Below are 21,280 nucleotides of genomic sequence, written 5' to 3'. Positions count from 1 at the left end.
GCGCAAAGCTTCACGGTGTACTCCCCCACGCGCGGGAGTTAGTGTTAATAGTACGCGCGCGAGGGTGGGAAGAGGTGGGGTTGGAGCGTTCCAGAAGAAGGAGGATTGTGTGGAGGGGACTACGATGACGTATGGGCCATTTAATTGGGTAGTGTGTGCATTTATTGGGCTTGGGCCTGGCCCAGCTGCCGCATTTTCTTGTTGCTTGTGTTGTCAAGAGTCAACCGTCATAATTAGGAGTTAAGAGTTAAGACTAATGTACTACACTGACCTCCAGGCCATTGGCAATTTGGCATTACTATATAGTTTATGCACACCACTATGCAAACTCCAAGACATGGAAAAACTGGGATCATCAGACAAGTGTTTTCTGAGCTCTGTGTATCATTGAAAATTCATGAGTCAGAGTTAGACGTCTTCTTTTTTCATTTTTCAGTTCAGGCTAGCAAGCTTGATTGCTTGAACCTTCAAGTGAGCAATGGCTACCCACTGTGTTAAATTCTCTGCAAGTTCATTTCATACTCAGCCTTCACCAGGATCAAGCTCAAAAGGTAACTTCTTTCTGCACTGAACTTCTTGTACGTTCTTTGATTCTTCTTGTTTGGTTCTGGGTTTTTAGGTTACTTGGATGATAAACTTGCTAATTGAGTATTGGTTACCTGAGATGACCGTTTGGGGTTCTGAACTGAAGATAGAAACTTTTAGTGACCCGGTAATAATTTTGCTGTAGTTGAATGTGATGCTATGAGCTGTGATATCCTTTGCACTCAGTCATTCATATATGCAATTGAGCTCTATGTTCTAAATGCTCTGGTGAACTGAGCAAATGGTATTGTGAGACTTTGTTACTATGATGCATTGAGTTCTTGCAGGAAGAAATTAAAGCCATATATATTGAACGATCTATATTGGGCTTGATTTTTCTTTAAGGAGATTTAAGCAATTTTGAACATGTTCTGCATCAATCATCTAATACGTACTCAGTTACTCACTGTGATCCCAATTCAGTTAATAACTAGTGCCTGGGTATGTTTATCCTACGAAAAGATTTTAATATCCTATTGATCATTTACTCTCTCAGTTTTGAGTATAAAATGTACCAGAACCTAATTGTGCAAAATGAAGATAAAAAAGTGTATGCTTGAGGTTTAGTATTGCTTTCTTATGTTCTGTTTTACTTATGTGCCTCAGTTGAGAAGAAATGGCTTGGATTTATTACACTTGGTAGAAAGCCAAATACTTTGAAGCTTTCGAATGGCTGTAGAGCAAGAGCAGCTCTCAATGCTAATCCAGTACCAATCGAAATCCCTCGTCAGTGGTACAACCTGATTGCAGATCTGCCTATCAAACCTCCTCCTCCATTGCATCCCAAGACTTTTGAACCTGTCAAACCTGAAGATCTGTCCCCTTTATTTCCTGATGAGTTAATTGAACAGGAGGCAAGTGAAGAGAGATATATAGATATCCCCGAAGAAGTTCGTGAGATATACAAGCTTTGGCGTCCAACCCCTCTCATTAGGTTTGTTCTGGTAGCAGACATTATATTGTTTATTCTGTAACCATCTCCTCCCATGAGGCTATAGGAAACATCTTACTCTTGCATTGAATATAGGGCCAAGAGGTTGGAGAAGCTTCTTGACACGCCGGCTAGAATTTATTACAAGTATGAAGGTGGTAGCCCTGCGGGATCACACAAGCCCAACAGTGCAGTTCCACAAGTGTATTATAATGCAAAGCAAGGCATCAAGAAGGTTGTGACAGAAACAGGAGCTGGACAATGGGGATGTTCTTTGGCTTTTGCATCCAGCTTATTCGGTCTCGATTGTGAGGTGAGAAGCCTTTCACTTGGTGATTGCTTGTATATATTTACACTCAAATATGAAAAACTACCTCCAGTTGCTTATTGTAAAAGTATATGTTAGTTGTCTTACAGTATCTCTACAATATTAGGTATGGCAAGTGCGTGCTTCGTATGATCAGAAACCATATCGTAAATTGATGATGCAAACTTGGGGGGCAAAGGTACACCCATCTCCATCAAACATAACTGAATCAGGTAGAAAAATCCTTTTGATGGATCCATCAACCCCAGGAAGTTTAGGAATAGCTATTTCTGAAGCTGTGGAGGTTGCAGCTATGAATGCCGACACTAAATACTGTCTGGGAAGTGTTCTCAATCATGTTTTGCTCCACCAAACTGTAATTGGTGAAGAGTGCCTGAAACAAATGGAAGCAATAGGTGAGACCCCAGACTTGATTATCGGGTGCACTGGTGGTGGATCCAACTTTGCAGGGCTCAGTTTCCCATTCATTAGAGAGAAGCTCAATGGAAACATGAGCCCTGTAATAAGAGCAGTTGAGCCTACTGCTTGTCCTTCTTTAACTAAAGGTGTATACAGATACGATTATGGTGACACAGCGGGGATGACTCCACTAATGAAGATGCATACACTTGGGCATGACTTCATTCCTGACCCAATTCATGCCGGTAATGAACTTTTCTAGCTTGCTTGAGAGCTGTAGTATTTTAAAAAAAATCTACTTCTTCATACTCAACATAGGACTGTTTATGTTATGGCAGGAGGATTGCGGTATCATGGTATGGCTCCACTGATTTCACATGTCTATGAACTCGGTTTCTTGGAAGCACTATCAATTCCCCAGACTGAGTGCTTCAGAGGTGACTCAAAATTACTATATACGTGCCTCATATACATTTTAGCAAGAAAGCCAATTGTCTAACTGTGATTATAACCTGTGTGTATTGCGTATTCCAGGTGCTATACAATTTGCTAGGTCCGAAGGATTGATTCCGGCGCCAGAGCCAACCCATGCCATAGCTGCCACCATTAGGGAGGCTCTGAAGTGTAAAGAGACTGGAGAAGCTAAAGTTATTCTCACCGCAATGTGTGGGCATGGCCATTTCGATTTGCCAGCTTACGACAATTATCTGCAAGGAAATCTGGTCGACCTGTCCTTTGAGGATGAGAAGCTACAAACAGCATTGAGTAGTGTTCCTAATTTAAGAGGCTGAGGACAGTAACAATGCTGCATTGGATTTGGATAAACTTGATAGGCTGTAGACTTCAGAACTATAGAGTTTATGAGTTTGTTCAACATGACAAATAATTAGTAATGCCAGCCTTGCCAGGGAAGAAATGAAGTTCTTGTAACAAATTGAATGCATTTAAATGACTATGCAATAGTTTTTGAGAAATAAAGTAAGTTTTTTTTTCTTTTTTTCAAATGTAGAGAAATCTCTCAAATGAATCAATTGTTAATGCCTCTTATGATGTTGAAATGCTTATAATGTTGAAATTTACCGAGCTGTCAAAATCTTCGACACTGAACACCTCCGACACATAGTTGGAAATGTTGTGTTGTTAAACTCATACATATTCGGCTACTACATTTAGTTTTTCGTAACTCATCACCATCTCACACTTGAGAACAATATCACTTAAAAAAAGAGAGAATATATCATTATACGAAATGTACCATCCTAACTACTGTATTGCAAGTTCATGTCAAGATATTTTTTTTAAAATTATATTTATTAGGCATTTTCCCTTTGTACACAGGGCATGGGCCTTGGTTTAGGTTGGTGTGTCCCAGACTACAAGATAGGCCTCATCATGGGCTAGGCTCAGGCTAACCCTATCCTAAATTTTAAGACTTAGGGTTGGGCCGGGTCGAGATTTGACTTAGTCAACAAAATTTAGGTCTGGACCAAGGCTTTAAAATGCAAGTTTTAGCCCGTCCTAGAGATTCATTCTACAAGAGCCGAGCTGAGCCAACCTTAAAAATTAGGGTCGGGCTGCACTTTTGTTTAATTATAAATCAATAGTTTTTCAAAAGTATATATTTTATGAAAAAAATAAAGAAGAATGGAATAATGAATGAAGTAGCGGGTGGAGTACTGAATGCTGGATGTAGTGTTGGGGTGGATACCTAGGGGATAGGGTTTTGACAAAGTCCACTACGACAATGTTGGTTAATATGGGCCTCATATATTAATTGAGATGTGTTCATTAACATTACCTAAATGGCCAATAACCTAATATTTGCACTGTCCTAAAATACTATCAACATCATGTTTGTAATAAATAATAATAAAATTTAAAAATAAATTAAAAATTATAGAGTCGAGTAAGGCTTTTAAGGCCGGACCGGACTTGGCCCTAAAAGGCTCAATAGGGCCGGACTCTATTCGTAAAACACTTACCTGCCCTAATTAAAAAAGACTTACGGCCAGCCCTTGCATCAGGACATGCCGGGCCGGACTTGGCCCTTTAAGGTCGGGCGGGCTTTACGGCGGGCCGGGGCCTTAGGCCGGATGATGAGTCCTACTAGAAGGGTAGGGCGGGCTTTGAGAAATACGGTCATCTTGAACCCGTCTATGAGTCTATTGAATTAGAACATTGATCTCTCTCTACTCTTCACACTTGACACTTCACATAGGGCGCGCAGAGCACAGCCACAGAGAACCAGAGCTGCTTCACATTCATCCGCAGCGAACCTTCATAGAGTAAAGTCTTCTAACTTTCTACTCTGTTACCTTTCTTTCCCAAAATTCCTCACAACAGTTTTAGGGTTGATACAAAAATCCAAACTAATTCGCTATTGAAATTAAAAATCAAAAGCAACCCAATTGCAGAAACCAATCGACTTTCATAAATTTACAGCCTTTAACGCAATTGTGATTCTCATTACGTGTTTTGATTTAGGGTGATTAGAGATGGGAAGTAAAGGTCGAATCCCGCCGGGCCATCTCCGGCGTCCTCATCCCGGACCCGACCCTTATGGGCCTGGTGGGCCGGGCACCCGCCCACCTCCAGGTGCATACTCACCATTTGACATGTTGCCTCCTCCACAAGTCTTGGAGCAGAAGCTGGCTTCACAGCATGTGGAGATGCAGAGGCTGGCCACTGAGAATCAGAGACTCGCTTCGACGCACGGCAGCCTGAGGCAGGAGCTGGCTGGGGCTCAGCATGAGCTGCAGATACTGCATGCTCAGGCCGGGGCTATGAAGTCCGAGAGGGACCAGCAGATGAGGAGCCTGGTGGATAAGATTGCCAAAATGGAGGCTGAGCTGAAAGCGGCAGAGGCTGTTAAGGGGGAGCTGCAGCAGGCGCGCGCCGAGGCGAATAACTTGGTTGGGGCGAGGCAGGAGAGTATTGTGAAAGTGCAGCAGTTGGGTCAGGAGCTTCAGAGGGCGCATGTGGAGGTGCAGCAGGTTCCGGTTTTGGTTCAGCAACTGGATGGCCTCAGGCAGGAGTATCAGCATTGCAGGTTTGTGGCTGCTCCTTGGAATTCAAGGATAATGTGTTTGTATCTCTTGTGGAGTTGTCGTTGGATTTTAAGGTTTGAAATGCATAATAATGTTGAGTTTCTGGTGGATTATGCAGGGCTACTTTTGACTATGAGAAGAAATTGTACAATGACCACCTTGAATCACTTCAGGTTATGGAGAAGAACTATGTTACTATGGCTAAGGAGGTAGAAAAGCTACGAGCAGAGTTATTGAATAATTCAGGTGCTGATAGAAGAACTGGTAAACTTCTTGTCTTCTAATTTTTGTTGCTGTGGGGTGGGATAGTTTGTATCTCTTAGTTTGGTGTTTATCCTGATCTCTTAATACATTGTGGATACCTTCTTTGTGGCAATGAAATGCAGGTGGGTCTTTTTATGGGAATCCTGGAACTAATGAAAGTGATGCTTCTGGCCTTGCTGCAGGACAAAATGCTTATGAAGATAGCTATGGTGTTGTGCAGGTATGTTATCATCCATATCTTAATTCTTTTTTTCAGATTTTGTTCATTGCTTTCCTTGTTACAATTTGAAGTTGTTTTGATGGTACTTTGCTGGTTTGTTTAGTCCGCCCCTATTGTTTGAGCTGCAATTGGCCTGTTGGTTGTTGCATAATTTTTGATGACATATATAGATTTTTCACCCATGACCTCAGACATAAGACTCATCAATACGTATCAAAATGGATTATCCACTGTGTTAGTCTTCCATGATCTTGATTGAAGCATTTCTGAAAATGGTTAAATTTTCATATTTTATTATATGAATCATACCTTTATAAGATGGTAAAGGTTCTCATCAATGCTGTTTTTTTTTCTTGCGGCATTTTTCTCCCAAGAATTTTTTGCTGGACAGTAAAATCGGACTTAAAATTGTATGTGGGAAAAGGTTGTGTACGCAATACCTTTGCATTATATATTACTGTACCTTATCCTTATTAATGGAACAGTAAAACAGCTTCATGTGGTTAAGGAACCATTATAAACTTTCAGTTATGTATATCCATCACTGTTTCAAAGGCAACTGCTAATTTGGTAGTCCCAGTTTGCCAAAGACGTCCTTCAGATTAGTACCAATTAATGACTCTGAAAAGTGATTAAGAAGTCGGCCTATTAGACCTCATTGATCATGGCTGCTGATAAAATCTCAAGAATCTGTTGTGCAGCCTTGCTTCTGTTTTGATTGAAACTTAAACTATTGCTGCTCCCAGATGTCTTGAAACTGATGCGCTGTCACTTGTTATTTCCTATAACAGGGACGTGTCCCTTTTCCTGCTGCTGGTGCTTCTGCTGGCAGTGGGCCTGTGAACACCGCTGGGGCAGCTGCTGCCCCTGCCGGAACCTCTCCATTTGCTGGAACTCAGGCTGGACCTCTGGGAAGAACTGGTTATGATGCACCAAGAGGGCATGTTGGTTATGATGCCTCTGGAGGACATGTCGGCTATGATGCACAAAGACCTGGCTATGATCCACAAAGAGGACCCGTCTATGATGCGCATAGACCAGGTTATGAGGTGCAAAGAGTAGCCGGTTATGATCCAACTCGTGGTCTTAACTACGACGCACACGCAGCACAGGCCAGAGGTGCTTCTGGTCCCCAGGGACATGTGCCTACAAACAATATGCCCTATGGTTCGGCCACTCCGCCTACTGCCCGAGGAGGTACAAACCCAGCACGTAGATGAAGCATAGACACTGCCCTTCTGCCAGTCACAAGTAGTTTAGTAGTAACGATATCCAAACTTTCTGAAATTTTTCTCTGAATCTCAGATCTTCTGGCTTCCCCTACCTGAAATAACAAATGTATCGGTCCATTGGTTTTCATCCTTCAAATATATTTTTGGTCCCGGAGTTGTAGTAGAATCATGTCAAAAACTCATTGTGAAGAGGGCACTGTGAATTTACGCAATTTTACTTGATTTCTCATTTGGAAATGATATTGGAAGAACGTTTTTCCGTTTTTAAACAAAGCAGAACATAGGATAAATTTCTCTTATGACACTTGACGTATGATTACTTAGGATAATCTCGTACTTGATGTAAGAAAATAGAAAAATTGGTTATAACCATAAACCGGTTTCGTCACGCTAGTTTTTAGCTCCTGATAAATGGGCCTGGGTCCAGGTACTATAGGCCCAGATTCCCTTGTATAATTAAGCGCGCCTTCTGCGTGGTGAAAAATTTCGAAGCTATTTCAATTTCGCGGGCATTTCCAATTTTACGGCTGAGAACCACCCAACGCCTTCTTCACTACCTCTCTTTTCTCTCTCTCTCTCTCTCTCTCTCTCTCTCTCTCTCTCTCTCTCTCTCTCTCTCTCTCTCTCTCTCTCTCCAAAACCCTAATTGAGCTCCACTCGATTCAGATTCTTCAGTATTCGGTCCAGGTATGATTACAGACCCTTAGGGTTTCACCCTCATTCTTCCGCTTGATTTTTCCCCATTCCGAAATTTCAAATTGATTTCGTCAGAGGGCTCCACTATGGCGTCGGATCCGATTCCAGGCATGGAGACGGTGGTCGCCACCGTCAGCGGGTACCGCGGATCTGAGCTGGTGGATCTGATCGAGCTCATGACTCATGCCGGTGCCAACTACATCGGTAAATTGTCGTCCGCCAACGCCTTCACTCATTTGGTTAGTGTTTCCATAACCCCAATTTTCTGCGATGAATAGGTTGTGTGATTGCGTTTTGTACTGATGGATATGGTTTTGGATTCGGTGACTAGGTGTGCAGGAAATTTGAAGGGAAGAAATACGAAATGGCGAAACGGTTCAGGCTCATAATCGTTAACCACCGCTGGATTGAGGACTGCGTTAAGCATGGGAAGAGAGTTCCTGAGCAACTCTATACGCTGCAAAGGTATCGCTAAGTCGCTTAATTTCCGCTTTGTTACAGAATATTGTGCCAGAGTAAAATTGATTGCTTTCTTTAAAAATTGCACAAAAAAATTGTTGATACTGAGCTTCAGTTCCATGTTATTTTCGTTAGAAATGTGTGGTTTAAGACTTTAAGGCGTTATGATACAAGTACCATCAGATTACTTGTCTGTGTTGAAAATGTTTGTGTAATTTTATGCTACTTTGGAATTGAATTCTTGGCAGTGGAGAGGAAGTGGGACCCTTATGCATGAAAGCTCCGCTTGTCACTAAACCAGGATCCTCAGCGAAGAAAGGGAAAGCGGCTGCTGATGAACCCCGTGTTTTTGGAAACTCTGAAGATATCATCGATCTGGGGTGTCGATCTTCCTGGCAGGGTGTTTTAACTGATTCACGTCTGCTGAATGAGGTACCTCTAGCAGAACTGCTTTTGTCTTTCTCTTTTATCTTTCATTCATATTCTATGAATAGATTAAAAGTATATGCTATATTTTGAAAATGGAACCAAAGATCTAAAATTTACCCGTCATATGTGCATAACAAGGGAATTTCTATCTCTAATTGGGACTGTAATCAACTGGATTCAGTATGAGTGCATATATAACTGAAGATCTTTGATTGATGATTGCACTGATTTTGTATGTTAGGTAAATTAATAGTTTCACTAGGTTATATAATGCTCCATCTTTCTTCTTTCCGGTTTTCCTATATATTGGTTTCATCTTATATAAGGCCATAAGGGGAATAAGATATGGGTAGTGAGGATTGGTATGGAAGAATCCTGATAACTTGCCTCTATTTAAATGATTTTTTGGACATTGGTTTTCTATTTTCCAACTCACAGTCTGCTTTACATTCCCAGACACAAGGTTCTGCTAAATTAGTTTTTGATAGAGATAACAGTTATTTAACTTAAATTTCTTATTGTCATATGTTTTGTTTTGTTTTTTTTTTCAAATCTCCATAAAGTACCTTTTAACTGTAGAGTTTTTCATTGTTCTTTGTAATGTAAGGTTCTTCATATCTAGATCTGGTTCCGCAACCTTGCTTGTAAGTCAATGTGAAGTTATTATAAATCTCTTTGCCGATGCAATTTGCTTATGCATTTGGAAGACTAGTTTGCCTCTGACTGATTTCTACTTTTCCATGTTAATATACTCTAGAATTCATTTGCTGAATTCAAACAAAACAATAGTTCCCAGAAGCGACAGAATAACTCTGTGAAAACAAATTCAAAGAAAGAGCTACAATCTAGTAGCATGGACTGTTTTGAAGATCCTCCTTTATCCAGATCACTCAGAATGGAGGTAGGAACTCAACTATACATATTGGAATTTGTATCCCTGTGGATTAGGTAACAATGTTGTTTTTGATAAAAGAAAAGTTGACATGATGTTTGCAATTCTATTTTCGTTTTTGGCTCTGAAAGATTTCACCTACTTTTCTATGTTATTTTGCTGTAGAACTCGTATCCTGAATTTAAAGAAAATAATAGTTCCCAGAAGCGTCAAACGAAAGATGTAAAAACAAACTCTATAAAAGAGCTACAATTTAGAAGAAGAAACTGTTTTGAAGATCCTCCTTTATCCAGAGCACTCAGAATGAAGGTAGGAACTCAACTATACCTATTAGCATTTTTCCCTGTGGTTTGAAAACAATGATGTTATTTGTCAAAATAAAATAAAAAGTTAAAATGATGTTTTGATCATTATTTTGATATCCAGTCATGGAGTCCTCTTTTGGAAGCCTGACTTTGGAAGTCATGGAAAATATATATTTGAGTCCTCTTTTGGACATGTCTTACTGTTTTCGCTTCTTATTACTTCTACATGCACCTTTTGGCTATCGGGGTCTTTTCTTGTCCACTTTCATTGGAGTTGAGTTGTAACCTAGCTTCTGTATTATCGGTGTAGGTTACCATACAAAAGAAGACTATAGTACTGTTATCTTTGTAGCATATTATAAAGCCTGATGGCTCTATAATCAAGTGACCATGAAATTCTAGAGTAACCAATATCCTTTTTGCCATCTTAACATAAATTTTCCCATGACAATCCAGGAGTCTTGCGGGCATTCAGTTAGAGCTGAGAGAAATATTCCCAGGGACATTGGAATGAGCATGGCGGCTGAAATTCCACGTAAAAAAAGGAGGCTTGTGAAAAAGAACATTGGCTCTGCAAGATCAGTACTCTCAGACTCAGACTCTGATCGTGAATGCCATCCTACTGGAGTTCAAAGTATCCATGACGACAGGGTCACAATCCTTTCTGATGATTCTAATGACGATTTAGACACTGGATATAAAGGTGGTGAAGTTGGTGGTAATCACTTATCTACTTCCAAGGATCCCAATATATCTGTTGTGAATAGATCAATTGCTCCAGAGACAACTCCACAAAATGGGTGCCTTGATGCAGAGAAATTGGAAATCGGGTCGGAAAGTGATCAAGCCACCAAAGGTCCTTTGCAGGACTTTTCATGTGTTATATGCTGGACAGAGTTCAGTACTACCAGAGGAATTTTGCCATGTGGTCATCGATACTGTTATCCTTGTATTGAAAATTGGGCTGATCAACTGGTATATTCTATTCTTTTCTCTTTTCATAGTGTATAATTGTTAGGTGTTCAAGTCTTCATATAGTCAGATCCGTGATTAACTAAAACCAAAGGTTCATTCCGAATACAAATTTAGGTTTATCAGCCTTTTTGTTCTTAGATGTAATTAATATTTTGTTGTTTTTGTTTTTGTTTTTTTCTTAACGTTATAATTCTGGGGTTCCCTTATTCATGAATCAGTAATGGTATATGCAGAGTTCGAGGAGAAAGATTTCAACATGCCCTTTATGCAAAGCTCCTTTTACAGCCATTACCAAGGTTGATGATGCCATCACTAGTGATCAGAATATATTTTCTCAAACCATTCCATCTGCCCCAAAAGTAGACATTTCATTTCTTATTGACCAGGGAACATCTAATTTTGCTGCTCAGGTATGACTAAACTCCTTTACGGTGCCTGTAAATTGGGTATTAAAATTCCGGGTGTTGATATGTTTTTAAAACTGCTCTTTGTATATCTTAACATTTGTCTGTAAACAAAACAAATCTAACCTCTGCTTCATGACTCCTTACTTAGATTATGTTGGTAAAACATATACTAGATCTTTAAATAGTTTAACAGAGATGTAACACAAAAGGTGCTAGTATATTATGCCCTTTAATTGAAGTACTGAACAAAATTTAAGTACTTCTGTTAACACAATTGTTGCTCTTCAAGGTTTTTAGCACTACCTTCTCTAGGGGCTTAGAATATCTGAAATAATTGTAGCGTTCACTCTTGCCCTTGTACAACTAAAATTTGTTACAGATTTGGTTGTCTTGTTGCTAATTGTTCTTCTTTTGTTTTCTTCCGGTGTTAAACAGTCTGCATCAGTAAATGTTTGTGCTGAGTGTCATTCTTTGGAACCTGAAGAGCTGCTTGTCAGTTGTAATGTCTGCCGAATTCGGCGCATCCATGCCTACTGCCAGGACCCTCCTTCAGATACATGGACATGCATTTTCTGCAAAGATCTTCGAAGTCTATACCGCAGCAGCTATCATCGATACTGATGAATCCTAGACAATTATCAATATTACCTCAACCTATATAATATACTGTCATATTTACTGATGTTGTGCTTCTGACGGATAAAGCATTCCCCATCTGGTAGTGAATGCTGCTCTTGTAGCTCTACCATTCCTTAGTCGATATCTTTACAAAGTAGTATTTCTCCAACTTGAGTTGAAACCAAAATATTTAATCAAGGAATGCTCTAAAAGGCTAAATATACTTTGGTTGTCCAGTTTATGTATCGCACACCATGACTGGTGAAGTTGAACCAGAACCCTACTTGCTTTAAACCTAGATAGTGAAGTGGAAGAGTTTGGTTTGTGTATAGTTCATTTGTTGGTTATACTCTTTCATCATCTTAGCCATTTCACATCCCTTCACAAGAGAAGTGTAACATACAAATAACTTTAGCTTTTCAATGTCTGATTCATGATTGCAATAAAATGGATTAAGATTTTAGAGTGGTTTCTTTCACTCATTTCTTCTACATATTTTTTCTGGCCTACATCACTCCTGTTCCATTATCACTTTTATACAGGCTCATGGCTTCATATTTATCTGTGGAAGGTAGGTTCCGTCACTTTTATGAGTCACATTCATATAGGAAAGAAGAAAAGGAAAAAGAAAAAAGAAAGACCATCCTCTTTCTGGAACCTTTTGGTACACATTATATGGACAACCTTGGCCTTATTTGTAATGGAACAGAATATGGAGTTGCTTTTATGGAAATAATAATGTAAAGCCTCAGAAATGTACATGGCCATGGTGTCCACCTTCAATACCTTCAATCATGTGCAAACAAATTCCCCAGCAAGAGTAGCCAACTTCCTTTGTCCTTAGTATTATATCCTCATTCCCATTCCACAACTTCTTCCCTTGTTGCGGCCATGTTGATCGTAAACACTTGCTTAATATGAAAAATGAAATTATAAAGTGATTAAACCCAGAATTAGTCGTGTTTCGAATTGAAATATTACATGTGCATACGGGTTTGGGGGTGTTACATTATTTGTGTTGAAGCATATAACATGGGATTTGTTTAACATTCTTGTTGATCTTCCTGCTTCTTATATATGCCCACTCGCACATTTCCATGATAAAGAGTCATCATACTTATGTAGTTGCATCTCTCTGTTAATTTGCATTCATTAACACATTTCGATGCTTTTGGGAAAGATCCATTTGAAACTGTCTTCTTTTATTCAATTTTATGCATTTGAATTTCATAATTCAAACCTTCTATTTTCTAAATCAATCATTTAGAGATCAACATTACAAAAATTGAAACAAATATCATTTACCTTTTGATATTTGAATCGAACAAAAATGAAAGGTTCGTCATGAAAAGGTAAAAACAAACCCTTTTGATTTTGATTTGAATTACAAATGAGTTGTCATATTCTATCTGGTGTTATAAAGGACCTTCCCCGGCTTTGAAGGATAATATTTTTACTAATGAGGTTGCTTACATGAACTTGTATACAAACAAGGTACGTAATGAAAATAACCTATCTAAGAGTACAATGGAATTTTCATTCTATCTAAAGAGTACAATGGAGGAAAATTTTACACCTTGTATTCATGATAATGACAATTTCACGTATGTGTATGGCTATGACTGAACACAGAAAGATAAGAAAGGATCAAGATCGATGGCTAAAACAAAAAGAGACCATCCTGTAAATGAGTAAATCATCCTTAAGGACCTTAATTACCTTTATTTTTATATTGCACAAGGGTAACTCATCCAAAACAGGAGAAGGCATTAGCTGCTAAAAGTTAGCTGGCTAGTCTTGTTTTGATTTCGATCACTAGAAAAAAAAATCACAAAGCGGAAGTTTTTGTCCTAGGAGAGTCTGCAACTTTCAGAGTCTTCTCAATGAGCTTTCTGGCCTTCCTGCTCCTTATTTCGACTCTCATGCTATCGCTCTTTTCGATCTTGTTATAATCCGCAGGTGGTTTCTTCATCTTCAAGGACCTGAACTTGGACTTCAAGTTCCCCACCAACCTATCCAATCCCATCATCACCATTTATGCACTAACTAAACCTGCAGATTCACAGAAATGAAGATATGTATGAGACCAAACCCAATGCTAGCTATCACTGAACAAAAGAACACAGCAAACGGTGAGGGAGTAAGTTTGAATGACAGTGACCTTGAAACCGCAGATTTAAAGGAAAGGGTTCGTGAGATTCACAGATAGGAGTAGAAGAGAGACATCAGTATGGAGATAGAAGGGGGTTGGAAGAGAAGAAAGTGAGAAAGATGATATGAATGATCAAGTCGACGGTTAGAGGTCACAATGTAAGCGTTTATAGTACTAGCCTTGGAAGGCACACTTACCACGTAATACATTTGAGCCTTGTAAACCCTTTACTTCTTGCAAAGTAGTGACCACCGGCCTTCTGGGTGGTATATACAAGTATATACGTACGTAGGGTTGAATAAGAATTATAAACTAGGGTTTTAGACTTTTAGACTTTTAGGTACCAATTAATTAAGTGCAATTATGCAAAATTGATTTTGGCCAATCCTACCGGCCCGGTAGGATTTTTGCTCTTATTCTTGAATTTTGTTAATCAAGGAAAATAGGAGAATGAATCCGTCCTTCTCATTACGTCTACTTTCTCGTCATGTATGTATTAACAAATTTCTGCTTGAGTCGACTATAATCTGGGCAGGTCTGACTGGACTACAATTAAGAGCCACTTGATTCTCTGCCATATCCAAAGGCCATTTCTAATTGTCAGTATTCTCTCTCTCTCTCTCATATGAAGCCGACTCTTCCAATTATTAGACGTCGATGCGGCGATGCCACAAAGAAGAAGACGCCTTAAGAAGTCAAGATCTTAAGTCCCGTCTCCAAAAAAGCAAAGAACAGGAAGAAGAGCTCGGCGAGATCTAATGTTGGTCGCCACTTTCGACTTCCGATCTACTCCAAGGTGTACCAATCCCCTTCACCGCCGCTAAAGCTCTGCAACACTCGGATCTCCTACTTCTCCATTCTCGCTGTTACGGGAACCAAATCCGGGGGATTAAAATTCTCGTAGCCTTATATTTTGATGTGTCAGCTCAGTGGGACTTGTACACAACACAAGTCAAAGTCAAAGAGTCAGCGATGCGCCAACCTTTGACCTTCTGAAGCTTAAATTAGGATTCAGTACAGAATAAATTCGAGAGTTAAGAACTTAGGAATACGTTACCTCTTTTAGGTGGTTTAGACAGCCTATTTATAGGTGCATTGGGGAATGTGCATGGCTCTTCCTTCAATGTGGGAATGTGTGCCGGTACATAGCGCCCATCATTTAGGTGAGCCACCTTGACAGTTGGTGATGTCCCTTACTACGTCCACGGCTCCACCCGATTTTCTTCCCATCTCCGGCATCACCTTCTTCACAACCAGAAAAGAGAAAGCATCGAGGAGTTGAAGTCGGCTCCAACGAGAAGCTTCAAGTCTCAACACCGACTCCCTCATATCTATATCTCTGCAGCAACGACGTCCACATGCATTGAGCCCATTAGGCGAGTTGGCGTCTCTTTTTTTTTGTTTCTTTCCTTTTTGGTTACAATGGTGATATTTTTTTTTTGAGAAGATTACAATGATGATAATTAGATCTGTTTGAATCTGTAAAAAGAAATTCACATATTGATATGTTGTTTGGTGATCTTTGTTTTTTCATTGAGGGATAGTGTTATTGATTTTTAGAATTAATAACATGTTTAATATTAGACATTATTGTGTGTCAGTAATTTATATTAGACATTACTGATGGTCAGTAATTTATTATTGAACGTTATTGGGAGTTAGTAATTCATTGTTTGGAGTAATTTGAGATTAGACATTAGTAATATACCGTAGTTGGGGGTTACTAGGTGTCAATAATTTGTTATTAGAGAATTTCTGGACGTCAGTAATTTATTATTAGGGGTTAATGAGTGTCAGTAATTTGTTATTAGGGGATTACTGGGTGTCAGTAATTTGTTATTAGGAGGCAACTAAGTGTCAGTAAATTTTTCCGGTGACTGGTGGCCGAAGTCCGGCAAAGTGTCATTTTTCGTCAACTTTTCTCTATAAATGAGTGATTAGATAGATAAGGGTAATATAGTCTTAAAACTATGATTTTTGTATTAATTGGGAAAATATTAGTTTACCTTATGTTGAAATGGTCACATTTTAAACTTTGTCTATAAATGAGTGTTTAGATAAATTAGGTTAAAATAGTCTTAAAACTATGATTTTTGTACTAATTTAGAAAATATTAATTTATCTTATGTTGAAATTGTCACATTTTAAAATTTGTCATTGAAATTGGTAATTAGAGGGTTAAATTAGTATGAAATTGTTATTTTCTTGTTATATAATTGTATTCGCTAATGCAGAAAGTATGTTTCAATTTTAACATATTGATAATTAACAAGTACGTGGAATGATAATGAAAAGAAATTTTCCTAACTACAAGTTTACGAGTTTGTTTCTCTCCTTTTTTTTTTTGGTAAAATATACATAAAATCATGTTGTTTCTGGTATATTCATTAAAAAGTAAGATCATATAACTGAGGGGTACGTACAGTATTGAAAAATATAAGAATGCTGGAAGCTTTCTTTCAAGGATTTATTTTCAGTTCATTCATCTTCATTTCAAGAAATTAAGTAAATACATTTCATAATTAAAATCGTTACGGAATATGAACGTACAAAAGCAAAACTTTACATTAAAACTCAACAAAAAACATATATATTATATATATATAATAGTCGACATTCAGCACATGCATTTCATATTTGATCGATTGTAATCAATTAATTACTTTTTGTACGGGCTATATAATCCCTTCCATTTCCATCCTAAGTAATCAAGGAGCACAAGGAAAATGATGAATCGTATCAATAATCATCCATCTATTACGTGGTGTACGTCTATGCTTAAATCATGGTGGGAATATTTGACCTAATTAAGGCTCACTGAGACAGATTGAAGTCATTGAACCATACAACCTCAACTTCTCAACTCTCCAACTTCTGAGATAGGTATGCAGCCACGAACACACAAAGTCCTCGTAGAGTTGTAGATATCCAATTTCTAAACTACAAGGTAGCCATGCATCTACCTATCTGCCTCAAAACCCAAAACTGCCAAAATCACTTTCCTAGAATAATGCTGGTAATCTGGGCAATTTCCATTTGGAAAATAATCGACTACTTCAAGTGCAGATATGAACGAGTTTGTTTCCTCCACGGAAATATTGATATCATCCAACGGTGGATGTCGCTGTACAAGTAATGAGATGGTCAACCTAGCCATTAACTTCCCATTAGAATTAGGTAAACGTGTTATGTGTATTGATCAATATACATATGTCCCATGCACATCAACTTGCAAATTGTGTGAATCGTAATATAGTTTTATAAACCATAATCCGGAGATTTTGTTTTTATCTCTCTTGGATTTGATATTTTATATGGACACTTTTGTTTCATTCTTTATGTAAAGTTCCGTTACGACGTAAGAGCGGCTACCTACTGATGATAGGCTGCAAATATGTGGAATTCATGTGGTGTCAATCTATCAGCTTTGTTATTGCTCTGTTGAGACTTCTTTGCATTTATTTTTACATTGTCATTTTTTCTCAACATGTCTGGAGGTGGCTGACTGTTCAGTTTGACACTTCTTTTTCTAGTTCTGCCTCTTTGATAGATTTTTGGGTAAGCTATTGTCGAAAACTTTTCTCCTCTCAACTTTATAATATGTGGCTAGTGGCAGACATGTTTACCTTAATGGCGTTATGGAAGGTTCGAAATAGACTAAGGTTTGACAATCGTCGCCCTCTTTGCTCTAAGTTGTGTTGCTCAATTTTGACTTGGATTCGTCAAATTAGCCATTATGCTCCTAGTCACTTTAAAAGTGTTCTTGATGACCGTTTATTGGCCTCTCTGGGTGTTGTTCCCAACCGCTGTAAGGCTCCAAAAATACAACATGTTTTATGGCAGACACCAATTTATCCTTGGGTTAAAATTAACACTGACGGATTGGCTAAAGTTAACCCAGGTCCAGCAGCATGTGGGGGTGTTTTTCGGGATTCTTCACGTGGTTTTTTTAGGGGGTTTTTGTCAATCACTTGGTTGAAATTCTTCTTTTTATTATGAGCTTTGTGTTGTGATTTTGGCAATTGAAAATTGTTATTGCTAGAGGTTGGTTCTACTTAGGGTTGGAAAGTGACTCTGTGAGTGGTGACATGTTTTTCTTCCAAATATTTCTCTCCTCCGTGGAACTTAAGAGTCTGTTGTCACAACTGTCTATCTAAAGTCCGCCAGATGTCTTTTTGATGTAGTCATATATTCAGAGAATGAAATGTGGTAGCTGACAGAATGACCAATTTAAGCCTCACCAATGACTCTTTTGCTTGGTATGATAGCCTCCCTAGTATGCTCGTTAAGTTCTTACAAGCTGATTACTTAGGATTTCTGAATTATCGGTTTTCATAATAGGATTATCTACTTTCTTTTTCTTTTTTCTTTTGAGTTTTCTTAAAGTTTTGGTCTTGATCTCTTGCTTTGTACTTTATTAAATAAATATTAAAAAAAAGTAGGAGCGACTAGACATGGGAATATTGAACCAAAAACAAAAGGATTACAATAAGCCATTAAGAATGCTGGGACTCTGTGAGTTTCTCTTCTCTTCTTGATTACCATCTTGATGGGCTGGGATTTGGGTATATTCGCAAATATCGTGTTGGAAACTTGCAATAGCATTTCAATTTGAAAAACCCACTAAATATTGGTTTAGGCGTGTGATGATGTATTGATCCAACAAGGAACAACTAATGTTTTTCACTAGAAAACTAACAAAACACTCTGAGCCCAGTATATATACAAGTCTCAAGTAGCTAGTTTAGTTCCATTCTTTCTCTTTTCCATCTTTGTTCTTGATGCAGCAGTTTTTAACGAATTCCATCTATGCATGCATATGATCGAATTGAAACTTCTATATGCACGTCTAGCCGTCTAGTTATCATCTCACATACGAGTGTCTTTACAGTCTATTATCGGAAAATACTGAAACATAAGTCGGTCTTTGGAAGTTTGTCCGCCAATGTTTCTGATAATCTGATCCTCGTCTAATTAAGAATTCTATCAAATCTTTCAACAGCATGTAAAACGAGTAAAGAACTGAGAAGTGTAATATAGGCTAATGATCGAAACCACGACTGATGCTCAAATAAGATAAAGGCTAAATAAGGGTACATAAATTTATTACTACATACCATTTCTTTGAAGAAAAAAACCCTCTGTTTATAAGGACGTATTGTCTAGTTAGCTGACCTGACTGTATTGCATTCATTAGTTTCACTAGCTGGACGACATGCAAGGAGCTCCTCGATCACTTGAACGATTCAATGGAATAAGGTCGTCCGGCTTAGCTTCTCTCTTGGCATATATATACGTGACACACACAAACATTATTACACACACATATATACATACTTCTAGCTAGCTCATAGCTTAGCTAACGACCAACCTTGCAAAAATAAACATACATTTGCCATCAATTCCACCCACTAGTCGTTTTTTAAACCAAGTCAAGCTTGCTACTAGCAACCAACTTAATTAGAGGGTATATAACTTACTCAACTTAGAGAAACGAAAAGAAGAACCATAAGATTTATATATGTGAATGATACAGCAGGTCTATTCACACACACACACACACACACACATATATATATATATATATATATATGATTTTTAAGCTTGACTTAAGAGCTTAAAAGATCGATAATTTCATAACCTCTATGATTATAATTAGGATTGTAATAGTTTGATGATGACTCCATTGAATGGTGGAGCGGAGCCACACGGCCCACACCATCTGTTGATAGAGTGCTGGCGGAAGTAGATATCACGGTGGTTAGAAATTCTAATTTAATTATAAGCTTAGTTAAGCGCCATGCACTATAGCATCAATAATTTAAATTTGTAGAGGGGGCTGAAGTATAAGATAGCAATGGGATACCAACTGATGATAGGTCATAGGTGTAGACAAATTGAACGCGTCTCTTTTGTATTTTGGGTACGTAAAGCATGCACCTGATGGGTTGTTAATGAATTCTAATTGTTTGCCCATTCAATCATTCAATTGAATCGATTATTTTCTCCATTATTGCAAAATATAGATAAGTTATCAATAACTGATGTAATAGTCGAACTCAAGAGCTGAAGAGCATGCAAGTGCCAACATTTTGTTGCAGAAAATTTCTTACCAAGTTACCATGCGTGAATATCTGTAATCACATTTGAATACGTATATAGCAAGAAAGAACAATAGAATTCCCAGCAGTAGAGGAGGCGTCTCCCAATATGATAAATAAGAATATGAAATAAATTTACAGATCGATGTGCATGTCAAAAATCGAATATCGTGAAAAAAAATTATGGACAATATATTGTAGTTCTCTGGTCGATCACTGCTTTCACTAATTAATCAATAAGAGAATATACAGATATATATATATATATGATCAATTATTAGTAACAAAAGGGGGAGGAACAGAACTCCATGCCAAACTTCTAAAAACTAAAACGAGCATAATTAGCTATATGATGAGCCCTAAATTGGTTTGACGTACTATAAGCATAAGAAAAGTAATAACCTTGAACTTTGGTGAAGATTAAAGCTAATGTCATCGTACACACAACCTCGAAAGGAAGTATGAGACTATGAGAAATGACGCCCAACTAACAGAAGAGAATCTGTCTCAAAAATGAAATAAAAGTTGAGTAAACATGAAATATCATGCCATAATTTTCTCTCTTGGTCGATGCTTGATTAGACCAAATAATTCAAGCATGCCTTGAGAACTATCTATTTGTGAATGGGGTTCCGTTGGTCGACTAATTCTTAACGTTAACAAGTGTGCGTCCTAGACGCCAAGTAATTCCCATGCAAAATTATCAGACTTTTCCAATGATGCTGAAAGAACAAGCCTCATCACCCTCATCAACATATACTCACTTTGCCTTGGACTGTTCAAAACAGTTCGATCCATGATAATTTGAAACTTGCAAATAAATTTCATATCATACACGAACATGTACTTCTTGATCAATTTGGATTATTGAATTAGCTCGATCTAAATTTTCATATCGATCACATGAAACTTTGAACTTATATATATATATATATATCCCTATGCAGAGTGAAGCTTCACTCTGAAAATTATAGAGTGAAGTTTCAATTTTGACACACTTTTCGGTCAATTTTTTTCACCATAAGCGATTCAATATTTAGGTATGTTATTCAAGATCATCCTTACAAAATTTCATCTAATTCGGACATCATTTGAGCTTTCAAAATTGAGATTTACACGAACGGTTCACGTTGAACAGTTTTAATTCATTCATTGATTTAATCTAATTTGAAAGCTCAAACGATGTCCGAATTAGATGAAATTTTGTATGGATGATCTTGAATAACATACCTAAATATTG

General features: G+C 38.1%; 3 protein-coding genes across 10 annotated transcripts; all 3 read left to right on the top strand.

Moving 5' to 3' along the window:
* Nucleotides 1-363: 363 nt before the first annotated feature.
* Nucleotides 364-3,136, top strand: LOC126799566 (uncharacterized). Of its 2 annotated transcripts, XM_050526795.1 has the most exons (7): nt 364-551; nt 1,192-1,519; nt 1,613-1,829; nt 1,951-2,056; nt 2,135-2,488; nt 2,582-2,680; nt 2,778-3,136. In XM_050526795.1, exons 1-7 carry the CDS (start codon nt 479-481, stop codon nt 3,032-3,034), a joined length of 1,434 nt encoding a protein of 477 aa, XP_050382752.1. In that variant the 5' UTR covers nt 364-478; the 3' UTR covers nt 3,035-3,136. The 2 variants fall into 2 exon arrangements, with proteins under 2 accessions (XP_050382752.1, XP_050382751.1); XM_050526794.1 differs by having other exon boundaries at nt 1,951-2,488.
* A 1,266-nt stretch (nt 3,137-4,402) lies between these two features.
* On the top strand, nt 4,403-7,250 carry LOC126798753 (protein FLX-like 2). 4 transcript variants are annotated; one of them, XM_050525802.1, is made up of 5 exons: nt 4,403-4,528; nt 4,728-5,292; nt 5,409-5,536; nt 5,737-5,774; nt 6,566-7,250. In XM_050525802.1, exons 2-5 carry the CDS (start codon nt 4,739-4,741, stop codon nt 6,992-6,994), a joined length of 1,149 nt encoding a protein of 382 aa, XP_050381759.1. In that variant the 5' UTR covers nt 4,403-4,528; nt 4,728-4,738; the 3' UTR covers nt 6,995-7,250. The 4 variants fall into 4 exon arrangements, with proteins under 4 accessions (XP_050381759.1, XP_050381758.1, XP_050381756.1 ...); XM_050525801.1 differs by having other exon boundaries at nt 5,677-5,774; XM_050525799.1 differs by having other exon boundaries at nt 5,409-5,554; nt 5,677-5,774.
* Nucleotides 7,251-7,627: 377 nt separating this feature from the next.
* On the top strand, nt 7,628-12,278 carry LOC126799367 (BRCT domain-containing protein At4g02110). Of its 4 annotated transcripts, XM_050526565.1 has the most exons (9): nt 7,628-7,693; nt 7,778-7,941; nt 8,034-8,167; nt 8,410-8,593; nt 9,348-9,491; nt 9,648-9,791; nt 10,244-10,762; nt 10,996-11,172; nt 11,605-12,278. In XM_050526565.1, the coding sequence occupies exons 2-9, from the start codon at nt 7,789-7,791 to the stop codon at nt 11,788-11,790; spliced, it is 1,641 nt and encodes a 546-aa protein (XP_050382522.1). In that variant the 5' UTR covers nt 7,628-7,693; nt 7,778-7,788; the 3' UTR covers nt 11,791-12,278. The 4 variants fall into 4 exon arrangements, with proteins under 4 accessions (XP_050382522.1, XP_050382521.1, XP_050382523.1 ...); XM_050526564.1 differs by having other exon boundaries at nt 7,636-7,941; XM_050526566.1 differs by lacking the exon at nt 9,648-9,791 and having other exon boundaries at nt 7,636-7,941.
* Nucleotides 12,279-21,280: the final 9,002 nt, after the last annotated feature.

Source organism: Argentina anserina, chromosome 6, assembly GCF_933775445.1.
Source record: "Argentina anserina chromosome 6, drPotAnse1.1, whole genome shotgun sequence".
NCBI classification, from domain to species: Eukaryota; Viridiplantae; Streptophyta; class Magnoliopsida; order Rosales; family Rosaceae; genus Argentina; species Argentina anserina.
Note: the sequence above shows the minus strand (reverse complement) of the source record. Positions and strands in the feature narration are given on the sequence as shown.